We start from the raw sequence: 17786 nt of genomic DNA on the forward strand, positions 1-17786 counted from the left end.
GGGCTCAGCTCAATGAAGTCTTCTTATTAAGTCTCTACCAATGGGATGATTGGAACATCGTGGACGTACGATCAAATTTGTCAAAACCATCGTTATGAACTTCCCCTCTCAAGGAAGCTGTGTTCAAGCTTTGCCGATTGCCTCCTATAGCACTCGGCAAAGAAGCTGATAAAGGGCCCCGCTGGTAGACCCTTTGCCGAGTGCGGGCTGTGGCAAAGTTAATTTTTTGCCGAATGTCACTTAGAACACTCGGCAAAGACGCCGTCTCCGTTATCCGGCGTCGTGACGACCACTTATCTCACATGCTGGCCCGCCCTCAAAGTTACATTTGAACGTGCTCCCTTTGACTCAGGAAAAAGAAAAGGAAAAGAAAAAATATCAATCGGTGAACACAGCTAGGCCATACTGCAGAATCAGTTCACAATATAAAACGGCCACACTAGTACCTGATAGTACCGCTTAGTATGTTTCAAACCAATCATTGTCGTGAAAACAATTTACAATCCCAGTCTAGTGACCACGAAACATGGGCTCAGCTCAATGAAGTCTTCTTATTAAGTCTCTACCAATGGGATGATTGGAACATCGTGGACGTACGATCAAATTTGTCAAAACCATCGTTATGAACTTCCCCTCTCAAGGAAGCTGTGTTCAAGCTTTGCCGATTGCCTCCTATAGCACTCGACAAAGAAGCTGACAAAGGGCCCCGCTGGTAGACCCTTTGCCGAGTGCGGGCTGTGGCAAAGTTAATTTTTTGCCGAATGTCACTTAGAACACTCGGCAAAGACGCCGTCTCCGTTATCCGGCGTCGTGACGGCCACTTATCTCACATGCTGGCCCGCCCTCAAAGTTACATTCGAACGTGCTCCCTTTGACTCAGGAAAAAGAAAAGGAAAAGAAAAAATATCAATCGGTGAACACAGCTAGGCCATACTGCAGAATCAGTTCACAATATAAAACGGCCACACTAGTACCTGATAGTACCGCTTAGTATGTTTCAAACCAATCATTGTCGTGAAAACAATTTACAATCCCAGTCTAGTGACCACAAAACATGGGCTCAGCTCAATGAAGTCTTCTTATTAAGTCTCTACCAATGGGATGATTGGAACATCGTGGACGTACGATCAAATTTGTCAAAACCATCGTTATGAACTTCCCCTCTCAAGGAAGCTGTGTTCAAGCTTTGCCGATTGCCTCCTATAGCACTCGACAAAGAAGCTGACAAAGGGCCCCGCTGGTAGACCCTTTGCCGAGTGCGGGCTGTGGCAAAGTTAATTGTTTGCCGAATGTCACTTAGAACACTCGGCAAAGACGCCGTCTCCGTTATCCGGCGTCGTGACGGCCACTTATCTCACATGCTGGCCCGCCCTCAAAGTTACATTTGAACGTGCTCCCTTTGACTCAGGAAAAAGAAAAGGAAAAGAAAAAATATCAATCGGTGAACACAGCTAGGCCATACTGCAGAATCAGTTCACAATATAAAACGGCCACACTAGTACCTGATAGTACCGCTTAGTATGTTTCAAACCAATCATTGTCGTGAAAACAATTTACAATCCCAGTCTAGTGACCACAAAACATGGGCTCAGCTCAATGAAGTCTTCTTATTAAGTCTCTACCAATGGGATGATTGGAACATCGTGGACGTACGATCAAATTTGTCAAAACCATCGTTATGAACTTCCCCTCTCAAGGAAGCTGTGTTCAAGCTTTGTCGATTGCCTCCTATAGCACTCGACAAAGAAGCTGACAAAGGGCCCCGCTGGTAGACCCTTTGCCGAGTGCGGGCTGTGGCAAAGTTAATTGTTTGCCGAATGTCACTTAGAACACTCGGCAAAGACGCCGTCTCCGTTATCCGGCGTCGTGACGGCCACTTATCTCACATGCTGGCCCGCCCTCAAAGTTACATTTGAACGTGCTCCCTTTGACTCAGGAAAAAGAAAAGGAAAAGAAAAAATATCAATCGGTGAACACAGCTAGGCCATACTGCAGAATCAGTTCACAATATAAAACGGCCACACTAGTACCTGATAGTACCGCTTAGTATGTTTCAAACCAATCATTATCGTGAAAACAATTTACAATCCCAGTCTAGTGACCACAAAACATGGGCTCAGCTCAATGAAGTCTTCTTATTAAGTCTCTACCAATGGGATGATTGGAACATCGTGGACGTACGATCAAATTTGTCAAAACCATCGTTATGAACTTCCCCTCTCAAGGAAGCTGTGTTCAAGCTTTGCCGATTGCCTCCTATAGCACTCGACAAAGAAGCTGACAAAGGGCCCCGCTGGTAGACCCTTTGCCGAGTGCGGGCTGTGGCAAAGTTAATTGTTTGCCGAATGTCACTTAGAACACTCGGCAAAGACGCCGTCTCCGTTATCCGGCGTCGTGACGGCCACTTATCTCACATGCTGGCCCGCCCTCAAAGTTACATTTGAACGTGCTCCCTTTGACTCAGGAAAAAGAAAAGGAAAAGAAAAAATATCAATCGGTGAACACAGTTAGGCCATACTGCAGAATCAGTTCACAATATAAAACGGCCACACTAGTACCTGATAGTACCGCTTAGTATGTTTGAAACCAATCATTGTCGTGAAAACAATTTACAATCCCAGTCTAGTGACCACAAAACATGGGCTCAGCTCAATGAAGTCTTCTTATTAAGTCTCTACCAATGGGATGATTGGAACATCGTGGACGTACGATCAAATATGTCAAAACCATCGTTATGAACTTCCCCTCTCAAGGAAGCTGTGTTCAAGCTTTGCCGATTGCCTCCTATAGCACTCGACAAAGAAGCTGACAAAGGGCCCCGCTGGTAGACCCTTTGCCGAGTGCGGGCTGTGGCAAAGTTAATTGTTTGCCGAATGTCACTTAGAACACTCGGCAAAGACGCCGTCTCCGTTATCCGGCGTCGTGACGGCCACTTATCTCACATGCTGGCCCGCCCTCAAAGTTACATTTGAACGTGCTCCCTTTGACTCAGGAAAAAGAAAAGGAAAAGAAAAAATATCAATCGGTGAACACAGTTAGGCCATACTGCAGAATCAGTTCACAATATAAAACGGCCACACTAGTACCTGATAGTACCGCTTAGTATGTTTGAAACCAATCATTGTCGTGAAAACAATTTACAATCCCAGTCTAGTGACCACAAAACATGGGCTCAGCTCAATGAAGTCTTCTTATTAAGTCTCTACCAATGGGATGATTGGAACATCGTGGACGTACGATCAAATTTGTCAAAACCATCGTTATGAACTTCCCCTCTCAAGGAAGCTGTGTTCAAGCTTTGCCGATTGCCTCCTATAGCACTCGACAAAGAAGCTGACAAAGGGCCCCGCTGGTAGACCCTTTGCCGAGTGCGGGCTGTGGCAAAGTTAATTGTTTGCCGAATGTCACTTAGAACACTCGGCAAAGACGCCGTCTCCGTTATCCGGCGTCGTGACGGCCACTTATCTCACATGCTGGCCCGCCCTCAAAGTTACATTTGAACGTGCTCCCTTTGACTCAGGAAAAAGAAAAGGAAAAGAAAAAATATCAATCGGTGAACACAGTTAGGCCATACTGCAGAATCAGTTCACAATATAAAACGGCCACACTAGTACCTGATAGTACCGCTTAGTATGTTTCAAACCAATCATTGTCGTGAAAACAATTTACAATCCCAGTCTAGTGACCACAAAACATGGGCTCAGCTCAATGAAGTCTTCTTATTAAGTCTCTACCAATGGGATGATTGGAACATCGTGGACGTACGATCAAATATGTCAAAACCATCGTTATGAACTTCCCCTCTCAAGGAAGCTGTGTTCAAGCTTTGCCGATTGCCTCCTATAGCACTCGACAAAGAAGCTGACAAAGGGCCCCGCTGGTAGACCCTTTGCCGAGTGCGGGCTGTGGCAAAGTTAATTGTTTGCCGAATGTCACTTAGAACACTCGGCAAAGACGCCGTCTCCGTTATCCGGCGTCGTGACGGCCACTTATCTCACATGCTGGCCCGCCCTCAAAGTTACATTTGAACGTGCTCCCTTTGACTCAGGAAAAAGAAAAGGAAAAGAAAAAATATCAATCGGTGAACACAGTTAGGCCATACTGCAGAATCAGTTCACAATATAAAACGGCCACACTAGTACCTGATAGTACCGCTTAGTATGTTTGAAACCAATCATTGTCGTGAAAACAATTTACAATCCCAGTCTAGTGACCACAAAACATGGGCTCAGCTCAATGAAGTCTTCTTATTAAGTCTCTACCAATGGGATGATTGGAACATCGTGGACGTACGATCAAATTTGTCAAAACCATCGTTATGAACTTCCCCTCTCAAGGAAGCTGTGTTCAAGCTTTGCCGATTGCCTCCTATAGCACTCGACAAAGAAGCTGACAAAGGGCCCCGCTGGTAGACCCTTTGCCGAGTGCGGGCTGTGGCAAAGTTAATTGTTTGCCGAATGTCACTTAGAACACTCGGCAAAGACGCCGTCTCCGTTATCCGGCGTCGTGACGGCCACTTATCTCACATGCTGGCCCGCCCTCAAAGTTACATTTGAACGTGCTCCCTTTGACTCAGGAAAAAGAAAAGGAAAAGAAAAAATATCAATCGGTGAACACAGTTAGGCCATACTGCAGAATCAGTTCACAATATAAAACGGCCACACTAGTACCTGATAGTACCGCTTAGTATGTTTGAAACCAATCATTGTCGTGAAAACAATTTACAATCCCAGTCTAGTGACCACAAAACATGGGCTCAGCTCAATGAAGTCTTCTTATTAAGTCTCTACCAATGGGATGATTGGAACATCGTGGACGTACGATCAAATTTGTCAAAACCATCGTTATGAACTTCCCCTCTCAAGGAAGCTGTGTTCAAGCTTTGCCGATTGCCTCCTATAGCACTCGACAAAGAAGCTGACAAAGGGCCCCGCTGGTAGACCCTTTGCCGAGTGCGGGCTGTGGCAAAGTTAATTGTTTGCCGAATGTCACTTAGAACACTCGGCAAAGACGCCGTCTCCGTTATCCGGCGTCGTGACGGCCACTTATCTCACATGCTGGCCCGCCCTCAAAGTTACATTTGAACGTGCTCCCTTTGACTCAGGAAAAAGAAAAGGAAAAGAAAAAATATCAATCGGTGAACACAGTTAGGCCATACTGCAGAATCAGTTCACAATATAAAACGGCCACACTAGTACCTGATAGTACCGCTTAGTATGTTTGAAACCAATCATTGTCGTGAAAACAATTTACAATCCCAGTCTAGTGACCACAAAACATGGGCTCAGCTCAATGAAGTCTTCTTATTAAGTCTCTACCAATGGGATGATTGGAACATCGTGGACGTACGATCAAATTTGTCAAAACCATCGTTATGAACTTCCCCTCTCAAGGAAGCTGTGTTCAAGCTTTGCCGATTGCCTCCTATAGCACTCGACAAAGAAGCTGACAAAGGGCCCCGCTGGTAGACCCTTTGCCGAGTGCGGGCTGTGGCAAAGTTAATTGTTTGCCGAATGTCACTTAGAACACTCGGCAAAGACGCCGTCTCCGTTATCCGGCGTCGTGACGGCCACTTATCTCACATGCTGGCCCGCCCTCAAAGTTACATTTGAACGTGCTCCCTTTGACTCAGGAAAAAGAAAAGGAAAAGAAAAAATATCAATCGGTGAACACAGTTAGGCCATACTGCAGAATCAGTTCACAATATAAAACGGCCACACTAGTACCTGATAGTACCGCTTAGTATGTTTGAAACCAATCATTGTCGTGAAAACAATTTACAATCCCAGTCTAGTGAGGCGACCGCACACAACACTTAGACCACGAAATATGGGCTCAGCTCAATGAAGTCTTCTTATTAAGTCTCTACCAATAGGATGATTGGAACGACATCGTGGACGTACGATCAAATTTGTCAAAACCATCGTTATGAACCTCCCCTCAAGGAAGCTGTGATGTTCGCCACCGAAAGCTAACAGAAAAGCTAATAGAGAGAGATCTCACGTAACGCCACCATTTCGGGGGAATGTAAAGCAGGTCACCTTCCTCCAATACGCAGTCCACGAACTCAAGAGCTGCAGTCTCCGGGTACTCTTTTCCGTCAGTGTTGTCGAGGTCTACCTGTCAAGACAGATCACACGCAGCAACAGAGGTCACACATGCAGACCGATTTTTGATTGCAATAGAACTCAATTAACCTTATTGGGCGGTGCAGAGAGCAGCTTCAGGATCACAACACGCTACGGAATGGATTTGGATTGTAACGAAGCAAAAGTTGAACGTGAATGATAGGGTTGATCAGGGCGTCCAGGAGAAAATCTAGCACCATCAAATAGTCATATATGGCAGTTGGCATATTCACTTTATTACCAGAGTTGCTTTTTTATTTTTTAATAAAGACTGACTCTCTATTTTTAGAATCTCACTGTCGCGTAGCATGTTCGGAACAACTTCAGGCAATACAGCATGGTTATGGATAACAAGGTAAACTGATACTAGTTTTATGGGTATCCAATCAAAACTTTGCAGTCGTGTTTTTAGCATGCAAGGATCATTCTGTATATATATGTGCTTGTTTAAAACAGGCTACTTACCTGACTTTAACTGTCATGGTTTTTTTTTGTTACTAGAATCATTAGAAAAAATAGCGCATTTACAGAATCTCCACATTGAGGTTGAGACTATGTAAGGCAAAATAGTTATGGACAGTAAGGTAAGGTGACAGCTTTAGGACTAGTTTGGCGACCACGGAAATAGAGGGGATCCATAGGGGAGGAATCCCCTTGCTATTCAAAATCTTTGAATAGCAAGTGGATTCCTTCCCTAGGGATCCCTCCATTTCATTGGTCACCAAATCAGTCCTTAGGGTATCCAATCAAATTTTCACTCATGTCACTTATGCATGCAGGCATCACTGGTCTAAACATACTACTAACTCACCTCACTAGTATTGCTTAGCATGCTTTCTGTGTTAGGGTATAGGCCCACAGATGTAGAAGCAGGATAGAGTCTAACATACTTCCTTCCCAAAACCTGCCAAGGAGTAACAACCAGATACATCAACTAATTGAACTAATTGAGAAATCTTAATCTACACACTATGTCACTCTCAGCACTCTGAACTAGCTAACAGCCAGTGTAAATTCAAATAACTAAAGGAACGAAGAGCATTTATAGTTCCATACAACTTACTGAAGGTTATGAATATCTTTGGTTTCAGTTCACCATAACCTACTAAAAGTAGCCACAAATATGCTGATCTTTTTTATCCAAGTCATACTTGAGCAAGCCTCAAAACACAGTTCGCTAAAAACATGAATAATGCAAGGACAAAAATCTATGGACATTCAAAGAATTGGTACGATTGTTTCATCACTATTGAGGAAAATGTGGTTTGATGTAGCATAACAACAAGCACCAAGCCAACAGCAATCGTGCAATCAGTTTGTCTTTTCTTTTTCTACATTCATGTCAACACTCCTGTAGTGTAATGGTAACCTCCTCAATTGAGGGAGGCACCGGCCAGGTTCATATTCTGGTGGGAGAAAAAGTTCCTCGCCGACAACCCAAACTAGCGGCAGGGCGCCAGCCCCTGTGCACTCATCATTGGTGGTTACTAGCCCAAAATGTCGTGGTCGGCCCAGGTCAATGCAGCCCTACACGATGAAGCCAAGGTGGGGGCTCTGGGTCTGTGTTGTTGAGGTTTCTTCTTAATCATAATGCATGAAAAAGGTTGTTCCGCAAGGTCAAGTTTCCTCTTAGACGTTCACTGGGAGGGCAGTGAGGGCTCCCCTATAATCCATTGCACTGGGCCAGCAAGAAACATATGCTGGTCAACCATCAATGATGTTTTACAGTGTACTCACTATTGGAGAGCGAATGAACAGTCGTCGCTACAGTAAACCCTAACCCTAACAGATATATACCCCTAGTGGGCTGTGGGCTAGGCCCATGTACACAGATAGCTAACACCCCCCCCCCCCCCCGCGCAGTCGAAACTCTAGCCACTGCAGATGTTGAGACTGGATCGGAAATCCGTGAAGACCACCGACGGAAGCCCCTTGGTGAAGACGTCGGCGAACTGTGAGGTGGTCGGGACGTGAAGGACGCGAACAGCTCCACAAGCTACCCGTTCGCGGACAAAGTGGAGGTCGATTTCCACATGCTTCGTGCGCTGGTGTTGGACGGGGTTGGTGGAGAGGTAGACGGCGCTGACGTTGTCGCAGAAAACCAGGGTGCTCGTGGTCAGCGGACTGTGGAGCTCGTGGAGGAGCTGACGGAGCCAAGCCGCCTCGGCCACGCCGTTGGCCACGGCGCGGTACTCGGCCTCGGCGCTGGAGCGGGAGACAACCGGCTGGCGCTTCGACGACCAGGAGATGAGGTTGTCGCCGAGGAACACGGCGTAGCCCGAGGTGGACCGGCGCGTGTCGGGACAGCCCGCCCAGTCGGCATCGGTGTAGACGCGAAGTTCCGTGGTGGAGGACTGGCGTAGAAGGAGCCCGAAGTCAAGAGTGCCCCGCAAGTACCACAGAATCCGCTTCAGTGCGGTGAGATGCGGCTCTCGAGGGTCGTGCATGTGAAGGCACACCTGTTGGACGGCGTAGGCGATGTCGGGCCTGGTGAAGAGGAGGTACTGAAGGGCCCCGACAAGACTCCGGTAGCCGGTGGGATCGGCAACCGGGGGGCCGATGGCGGAGAGTTTGCCCTGTGTGTCCACTGGAGTCGCGCAGGGCTTGCAGTCAGCCATGCCAGCGCGGTTGAGGACGTCGACGGTGTACTGCCGCTGGTGGAGGAACATGCCCGGGGAACGGCGCTCGACGGTGATCCCCAGGAAGTGGTGGAGCGTCCCGAGGTCCTTCATCGCAAACTCCCGCTGGAGACAGGAGATGATGCGACGCAGAAGCTCGGGGGAGGAGGCGGCGACGACGATGTCGTCGACGTAGAGGAGGAGGTACGCGGTATCCGAATCATGACGAAGGACGAACAGGGACGTGTCCGACTTGGCCTCGAAGAAACCCTGCGAACACAGGAAGGTGGCGAAGTGACTGTACCAAGCCCGGGGTGCCTGCTTGAGGCCGTAGAGGGACTTGTTGAGCTTGCAGACCATGTCGGGTTGAGTAGGGTCGACAAACCCAACCGGCTGGGTGCAGTAGACCGTCTCCGTCAGGGTGCCGTGGAGGAAGGCGTTCATGACGTCGAGTTGGTGGACCGGCCAGTCCCGGGCCAGCGCCAAGGTCAGAACAGTCCGGATGGTGGCAGGCTTGACCACCGGACTGAAGGTCTCGTCGAAGTCGACCCCAGGGCGCTGGGTGAAGCCCCGGAGCACATAGCGGGCCTTGTACCGCTCCAGGGACCCGTCGGCGTGACACTTCAGCTTGAAGATCCACTTCCCAGTGACCACATTGGCACTAGGGGGAGCAGGCACCAGGTCCCAGGTGTGGTTGGCCTGAAGGGCCTCGTACTCCGCTTCCATGGCGCGCCGCCACTGTGGGTCGGCAAGCGCACCACGGACAGTCGTGGGTACAGGTGGAAGAGCTGAAGAGGAGGTGGCAGAGAGAATCAGGCGATCAGGCGGCCGAAGGACACCGGCCGCGCGGCGGGTGACCATCGGGTGGATGTGGCGAGGATCACGGTGGACGACGACGGGGTGGTAGGGCGTGACCTCGGCGCGGGAACGAGCCGGGGTGCCGCGTCGACCACGGCGCTGGTATGTATGGATGGGCTCGGTGTAGCGAGACGGCGGAGCAGGCGCCGGTGTCGCACTGGGCTGTGCGGAAGACAAAGGGGACGTCGAGGCCACACGTGGCTGTGCGGAGGAGGGCGGGGCAGACAGGGTCGCAGGGGACGGCGAGGCCGCACGTGGCTGTGCGGGAGGGGGCGACGCAGGCAGGGTCGCGCGAGGCGACTCCGGGAATGGCGAGGCCGCACGTAGCTGTGCGGAGGAGGGCGGCGTAGAGGGCGTCGGGGCCGCACGTGGCAGTGCGGCGGGGGGCGGCGCAGGCAGGGCCACGCGAGACGGTGAAGTGGGCGAACCAGCGGGGAAGGGAGGCACGATAGTGGGGGAGACAGGGTCGAGGTCGAGGAGAACGTCAAGGTCGGTATGGGAGGCAGTGGGGGCGGAGGAAAAGGGGAAGTCCGACTCGTCGAAAACAACGTGACGAGAGATGAGGACTCTGTGAGAGGCGAGGTCAAGACACCGATACCCCTTATGATCGGGAGAGTAGCCGAGGAAGACACAACGAGTGGAGCGAGGGGCGAGCTTATGAGGAGTAGTAGAAGCGAGATTGGGGTAGCAAGCGCACCCGAAGACTCGAAGATGGTCGTAGGAGGGATGGACGCCGAAGAGAGCGAAGTAAGGGGTGGGGTGGGCAACCGCCTTGGTGGGGAGACGGTTGAGGAGATAGGTGGCAGTGCCGAGGGCCTCAGCCCAGTAATAAACGGGAAGGGAAGCCTGGAAAAGGAGAGAGCGCACTACATCGTTCGTCGTGCGAATCATCCGCTCAGCTCGGCCGTTCTGAGGTGACGTGTAGGGGCAGGACATGCGGAGGTGGACGCCACGAGAGAGGAAGAAGTCACGGGACACATTGTTCTAGAACTCACGCCCGTTGTCACACTGGATGCTCCGGATGGTGCGGCTGAACTGAGTGGAGACCCAAGCGAAGAAGTGAGACAGGGTGGGAAAGGTGTCGGACTTCTGACGAAGAGGAAAAGTCCACAGATAATGCGAGAAGTCATCAAGAATAAGTAAATAATACTTATAGCCAGAAATGCTGATTACAGGGGATGTCCATACATCACAGTGTATCAGATCAAAAATGCCTGCTGCTCTAGAAGAGGAGATGGGGAATGGGAGCCTAACATGGCGACCTAACTGACAAGCATGACAGAGGTGCTCAAAAGATCCCATACAACCAGAAACGGAGGTGCTGCTAGAGAGCTTGGACATCACATCACGACCGGGTGACCGAGACGACGGTGCCAAGTCACAGAAGAGGCGGCGGCTGCAAGAACAGGCGGCGCAGAGGTCGGTGGCGAGGAAGCAGGCAGGCGAAGTGTGTAGAGCGGCCCAGGGCTGTCACACCGAGAGAGAAGGGTCCTGGTGGCAAGGTCCTTCACAGAAAGACCAAACGGGTCAAACTCCATGGAACAAGAGTTGTCAGTAGTAAACTGACGGACGGAAAGAAGATTTTGAATGATGTGGGGAGCAACAAGAACGTTGGATAAACGGAAAGGACCGGGAAGGACCGCGTCACCAACAGAGGTGACGGGAAGGGCAAAGCCGTTTCCAACCACGATAGAGGACGAAAGGGAGGGGTGGGGGGGATAGGTGGAAGACAGAGTACCTGCGTCCAGGGTGGTGTGGTAGGAGGCACCGGAGTCAGCCACCCAGTCAGAGACGGAGGTGGGTGGGGCCAGCGTCATTGTGGAGAAGGAGTTGGCGAGAGACTGCGTGTCCCACCCATTGGTCCAGGGTCCCCACACGGGTGGAGCCGGAGGCCCTGGGAGGGGAAGGAGCTCCTGCTGAGGCTGGGGAGGTGCCGAGGGCGCCGCCAGAGGAGGAGTGGCAAGGAAAACCTGCTGAGGGGCGACGGGGCGAGGGGCCGAGGTGCCCGCGGACGGCCCGGGCCACATTTGAATGGTGCCAGTCCACGGGTTGTAGAAGGATGGCCACTGGGAGCCACTCGGGGAATGGCCCCGGCTGCCGCGGCCACTCTTGCGACCACGGCCGCGACCACGACTGCGAGCCCCCCGGAGCCAGGAGGCTGCCGAAGGGATCCAGACGGCGGGAGGCCGGTGCGGCGAAGAGGATCCCCCCCCGGAGGCAGAGGGGGGAGCCCGAGGAGCGCTGTAGAGCGCCGTGGCGGGAGCGGCGGTCGCAGTGGCGGAGAGGCGAAGCTCCTCGAGAAGTAGATCGTCCTTGGCCTCAGCAAAGGTGGGAAAAGGCTTCAGGCGGGTGAGGATGGGCGTCACACGATCGAAGCGAGGGCTCAAACCGCGAAGGAGGTTGAGCATGAGGCACTCGTCGGTGATGGGGGACCCGAGGGTGCGAAGAGTGTCCGCCATCGTCTTCATCTGACGGCAGTACTCGTCCACAGAGAGATCGCCCTGAGTAAGCTGACGGAAGGCGGTCTCGAGGTACAGAATCCGAGTCTGGCGGTGGCCGAGGAACTGGGCCTCAAGAGCACCCCAGACCCGGTGAGCAGTGGCGTCCGGAACGCGAACGATGTCCTGAAGTTCGGCCGTGAGGGTGCCATGAATCCAGGAGAGCACCACCTCGTCCATCAGAAGCCAATCCTCTGACGGGTCAGGGACCGCTGAGAGGACGTGGTCGGCGAGGGCGTAACGGCGAAGGGTCTGCAAGACCTGATCGTGCCACCGGGGGTACTGAGTGGAGGCCGGCGCAAGGACGTCGGTGACGGTGGCCCGGATGCTGGTGAGGGCCGCCGCCTGAGCATGAAGAGAGGCGCGAAGGGTTGAGGCCGGGGCGGGCACGGGCTCGAAGGTGTCGGCGCTGTGGCGAGCGGATGTGGGGGAGCCATCCGGCACGCCCTTGCCAGCGAGACGGTGGTAGGTCTCGGCGTACTGGCGCTCAATGGCGTCGACAACCGCCTGCTCCTGCTCGAGAGCACGGGCGGCGTCCTGGGCCCGCTGGCGAGCAGCCGTAACGGCCGCCCGGGTGGCGGCGAGAATGGCAGCAGCGTCTTCCGAAGGAGTGCGCAGGGAGGAGATGATGGCGGACGGCTGACTGTAGACAGTGGTCGGCAGGGGACAGCCACGAACGGGGCCCCCGCCAGTCGTGGTGACATGAGGAAAACCGGGCGCCAGCAGCTGGGAGCGAAGGAGGGCGGCATCCGGTAGGGAGAGTGCAGGAGCCGGCGGGGACCCGTCGTGGCCAGGGGCTGCCGCGAGGGTTGCAGTTTGGGTCGGCATGGGCGGAGGTGGCTCGACAGTGGGGGGAAGCGTGGCGGTGAGCACAAAGGCGTGGCCCTACGGCGTTCCGGCAGCAGCGAAGGGATGTGCAGAGCCGGGGACAGCGGGGAAAGGGGCCACAGGGGGCGCAGTGAGGGCCGAGGGCGCGCTGGCCGCAGAGGGAAAGGCCGCGACGGGCGCTGCGAGTCCCGGCGGCGCGCCGAACGCAGGGGAGAGGGCCGCCGCGGAGGGTGTGCCGGCCGCAGGGGAGAGGGAGAGGGCCACCGCGGTGACCGGGAGGCCCGGTGGCGCGCCAGCTGCGGGGGAGGGGGCCGCCGCGGGGGTGGCGAGTCCTGCAGGAGCGCCGGCCGCAGGGGAGAGGACCGCCGCGGGGGCGGCGAAGCCCGGCGGCGCGCCGGCCGCGAGGGAGAGGCCCGCCAGGGGCGCGGCGAGGGCCGCCCTGTAGGAGAGAGGAAGGGGAAGGGGAGGGAAGGGGTCGCCGGAGAAGGGAGGGGGCGGCGGCCGATCGGCCATGGAGAGGCGACGATGGCGGCTGGATGGGTGGGGTGGCGGCGGCGGCTGGACCTAGAGCTCTGGTACCATATTGGAGAGCGAATGAACAGTCGTCGCTACAGTAAACCCTAACCCTAACAGATATATACCCCTAGTGGGATGTGGGCTAGGCCCATGTACACAGATAGCTAACACTCACGAGTTTAATTTACAATGGGGGGAAATAGGCGTCACCGAATTGAAGCAATGTCTGCTTCTTCTCAAAGGAGTCTGCCTTCAGAGACGAGTGTCTTCGCTCCAGGCTAAGGCCTTGTTCATTTCCGTCGGATTGCACCCGGAATCGTTCCAGCTAATCAAAGTTTATATAAATTAGAGAAGCAATCCGGTCAGGAATCGTTCCGACCCACCAATCCGGCAGAAACGAACAAGGCCTAATTGTAGGTGGCTCAAGGACGGGTGTCTTCGCTCCAGGCTAATTGTTTGTAGGTGGCTCAAGGACGGGTTTCCGCCACAAGAACACAACGTCATGCATTCATGCCTATGTTTCCAGATATTCCAACAGCACATGAGTTTGTCTTGCTATGTAAATTAGTCTTTCAGTCAAACCGAGAATTAAATGGCATTTTCCCTCAGTTACAGGGATTGGTGGCCTCAAAGTAACTTGCCTTTGATCAAAAGGAAACAAACACAGTGAAATTATAGGAAGGGTTCAAACTTATTTTTATGCGGCCTGTTGTTTCTATAGGAAGCTTGGTGATTTTAATTTCAAGCATAGAAATAAGAACAACAATTATGTAAGACTTCACTAGAAAGCCTGCTGAAAGCAGAAAAAAAATGCCAAGCAATGCAGCAACACGGTTGCTAGAATTGTGGTCAGATAAATAAACCATCATAACATACTAACAATAACAAAAAGAAAATAGTGGTAGGACATGAATGCCGATGCAATAAATAAAATGGCCAACTTCTTAAACATGGCACATTCAATATTTATTATCCATAGTAACCAACTGTGAGAAACCCTAACCCTAACTTGGGGTTGGGTGTTATATTAATAGGCATGAGTTAACTGGGCATGTCCTATTACCCAGGGGTGAGAGAGTAATTTCACGGGGAGAACCTCAAACCCTAAACGAGATCCTAACATATCTCGCAGTCGCAACTCTATCCTGTACATATGTTGAGACTGGATCGAAAGTCTAAAAATACACTCGACGGTAACCCCTTGGTAAAGATGTCGGCGAACTGCAGCGTGGTGGGGACGCTGAGAACTCGAACGTCACCGGCAGCGACACGCTCACGAATGAAGTGCAGGTCGCCGACACGCTCGCTTCGTGCCCTGATGTTGCACGGGGTTGGTGGAGAGGTAGACCACGCTGATGTTGTCACAGTAGACGAAGGTTGCGCACTGAAGAGGGTTGTGGAGCTCGTGTAGTAGCTGACGCATCCAGGAGGCCTCTGCCACACCGTTGGCCACAGCGCGGTACTCGGCCTCTGCGCTGGAGTGAGAGACGACGGGTTGCCGCTTGGCGGCCCAGGAGACGAGGTTGGCGCCTAGAAACACGGCATAACTGGAGTGGACCGGCACATGTCGGGATAGCCGACCCAGTCAGCGTCGGTGTCAGGCCCGTGCCAGAGGGCGTGCAGGCTGTGCACTGGAACAGGGCCCCTAAATATTTAGGGCCTCCAAACGTGTAAATTTGCAGTACATTTGTATAATAATCTATTTTTATACTATATGAAAGCACAAGTTGTTTTGGTTCCACGTTGTCTCCACATTTAAATTGAAAAAATGTTAACATTATGTCGGATCACTTTGCTAATTAGGGGTGTCTGAATGCACTAGAACTAATAGTTAGCTGTTAAAATTAGCTAAAGACACCCAAACAGTATAGCCAATAGTTCAGCTATTAACCTCTTTTAGTAAATTAACTAATAGTTAGCTAGCTATTTGTTAGCTAGCTAATTTCACTAGCAATTTTCAGTTAATTAACTATTAGCTTTAATGCATTCAAACATCTCTAATTCTTTATTAATCTGTCTGTACGTATGCTTCTATTCCATGACGTGAGTCATGAGTTTAGCTGCAGGTTTACAATGTTTTGTTCACCGATAGCTAACGTCCTCGACTAGTAAAGATGTCTTATTTTAAAATCTGTACAGGGCCTCGGATTTTGTCGGCACGGCCCTGGTCGGTGTAGACCACGAGCTCCGACGTCAGGGATGGTCGGATTAGGAGGCCGTAGTCGAGGGAGTTGCGGATGTAGCACATGATCCACTTGAGAACGGTGAGATGGGGCTCCCACGGGGTGTGCATATGCAGGCACACCTGCTGGACGGCGTAGGCGATGTCGGGCCTGGAGAAGATGAGGTACTGGAGCGTGCCGGTCAAGGTCCGGTAAGACGTCGCATCGGCGACCGAGGGCCTGTTGTCCTCAGAGAACTTCGCCTGAGTGTCGAAAGCCGTGGAGCAGGGCTTGTAGTCGGACAAGTCAGCCCGCTCCAGGATGTCGATGGCGTACTGGGGCTGGTGAAGGAAGAGACCCTGGGACCGACGTTCAGCGGTGATGTTGAGGAAGCTGTGAAGCGGCCCCAGGTCCTTCATCGCGAACTCCCGCTGAAGGGCAACGATCGTGCGCTGTAGAAGGTCGACGATGTATGTCGTGAGCACAATATCGTCGACGTAGAGCAGGAGGTAAACGGTGTCGTTGTCGCGCCGGTAGGTGAAGAGTGACGTGTCTGACTTGGCCTCGACGAAGCCGATGGAGGCCAAGTAGGAGGCCAAGCGACTGTACCATGCCCACGGCGCCTGCTTGAGGCTGTATAGGGAGCGGTTCAGCCGACAGACCAAATCCGGGTGAGCAGCATCGACGAAGCTGGTGGGCTGACTTGGAGGAAGGCATTCTTGACGTCGAGCAGATGGATGGCTCAGTCTCGAGAGAGGGCGAGGGAGAGATGACGCGAACGGTGGCGAACTTGACGACGGGGCTAAAGGTCTCGTAGTAGTCCACTTCGGAGCGCTGGTTGAAGCCCCGAAGGACCCAACAGGCCTTGTAGCGATCGAGGGAGCCGTTCGAGATCAGCTTGTGGCAAAAGAGCCGCTTGCTGGTGACCACATTGGTACCTGGTGGACACGGCACTAGGGCCCAGGTGTGGTTGGCCAGCAGGGCCGCGTACTCCTCCTCCATAGCACGACATCAGTGTGGGTCGACGAGGACGGTGCGATGGAGGGGGGGGCGGGGAGGCATCCGGAGGAGTGGCGGTCATATTAGCGGCCAGAATCAGCCAGTCGACGAACCGCGCGACGAAACAGCGTGGATACCCAGGCGAAGACGCGTGTGATGGTGGTGAACGTGTCGGACTTCAACCAAAGAGGAAAAGTCTAAAGAAAATGGGGAAAATCATCCAAAATCACCAAATAGTATTTATAACCAGAAAGACTGAGTACAGGGGAGGTCCAGAGATCAAAATGAACCAGGTCAAAAGCTTGCTCAGCTAGAGAAAAGGAAGTAATAAATGGGAGACGAGTATGTCGACCTAACTGACAAGCATGACGGAGGCCCTCAAAATGTCCCCTACTACATGAAGGATCTAAACTGCTAGTAAGCTTGGCCATGACGTCAGGTCCTAGATGGTCGAGACAACGATGCCAAGTGGTGGGGGAGGCGGTGGAGACCAGGACAGGAGGTGGACGCATCGGTGGTGGAAGGCCGGAGCGTGTAGAGTGGCCCCGCGCTGTCACAGCGAACGAGAGGGGTCCTGGTGGCCAAATCCTTCACAAAAAAACAAGAGGGGTCAAACTCAATGGAACAAGAATTGTCGGTGGTGAACCAACGAACAGAGAGAAGATTATGGGTGATGTGTGAGGCTACGAGAACGTCGTTGAGATAGAACGGCCCATGGAAAACCGGGACACCTACTGAGGTGACCGGCAGAGTGGAACCATTTCCAACGACGATCGAGGAGGGGGTCCCTAGGGGCGGGAGCTGGGGCAGTGTTGGCGGCGTCAGTGGCATGACATAGGGAGGTACGCCATAGGCGTCTGAGGCACGCCGTAGGGGGCACAAACATGAGAGTCGATGCCGGAGATCGGGAGGCACTCGAGGCCTGACCCGGCCACATGGAGATGGTCAGGCCCCAGCCACATGGAGATGGTCCCGGTCCAGTGATTGTAGAATGACGACCACGCCTGGCCGCCACCCCGACCGGTGGAACCTCCACGGGTGGAGCCACCACCCCCGCGTCCGCCCTTGCGGGGGCGACGTCCTCCGTCGACGGTGGAAGCCGGACGAGGGCCGCAGGGGCCGCGGTAGGAGGGCGAGCAGGGCCCTGGTCGACGGAGGACGAGGGGTCTGCCCCCCGGA

At 52.9% G+C, this 17786-nt stretch overlaps 1 protein-coding gene across 4 annotated transcripts in view; it reads right to left on the reverse strand.

Annotated features, from left to right (window-relative positions):
- Positions 1-4106: 4106 nt before the first annotated feature.
- The window catches only part of LOC118477004 (lysine-specific demethylase JMJ30), a 34714-nt gene continuing 21034 nt past the window's right edge, over positions 4107-17786 (reverse strand). For 2 of the 4 annotated variants that reach the window (XM_035967506.1, XM_035967505.1), the window contains 2 exons: positions 6940-7032; positions 5684-6120 (listed from right to left, as the gene is read on the reverse strand). In XM_035967506.1, coding sequence (XP_035823399.1) covers positions 5941-6120; positions 6940-7032 — 273 coding nt within the window. In that variant the 3' untranslated portion in view covers positions 5684-5940. Of the gene's footprint in view, positions 6121-6197; positions 6319-6939; positions 7033-17786 lie in introns of all 4 variants that reach the window. The other 2 variants (XR_004857928.1, XR_004857929.1) reach the window with 2 other exon arrangements.

This window comes from Zea mays, chromosome 4 (assembly GCF_902167145.1).
Source record: "Zea mays cultivar B73 chromosome 4, Zm-B73-REFERENCE-NAM-5.0, whole genome shotgun sequence".
Taxonomy (NCBI): Eukaryota; Viridiplantae; Streptophyta; class Magnoliopsida; order Poales; family Poaceae; genus Zea; species Zea mays.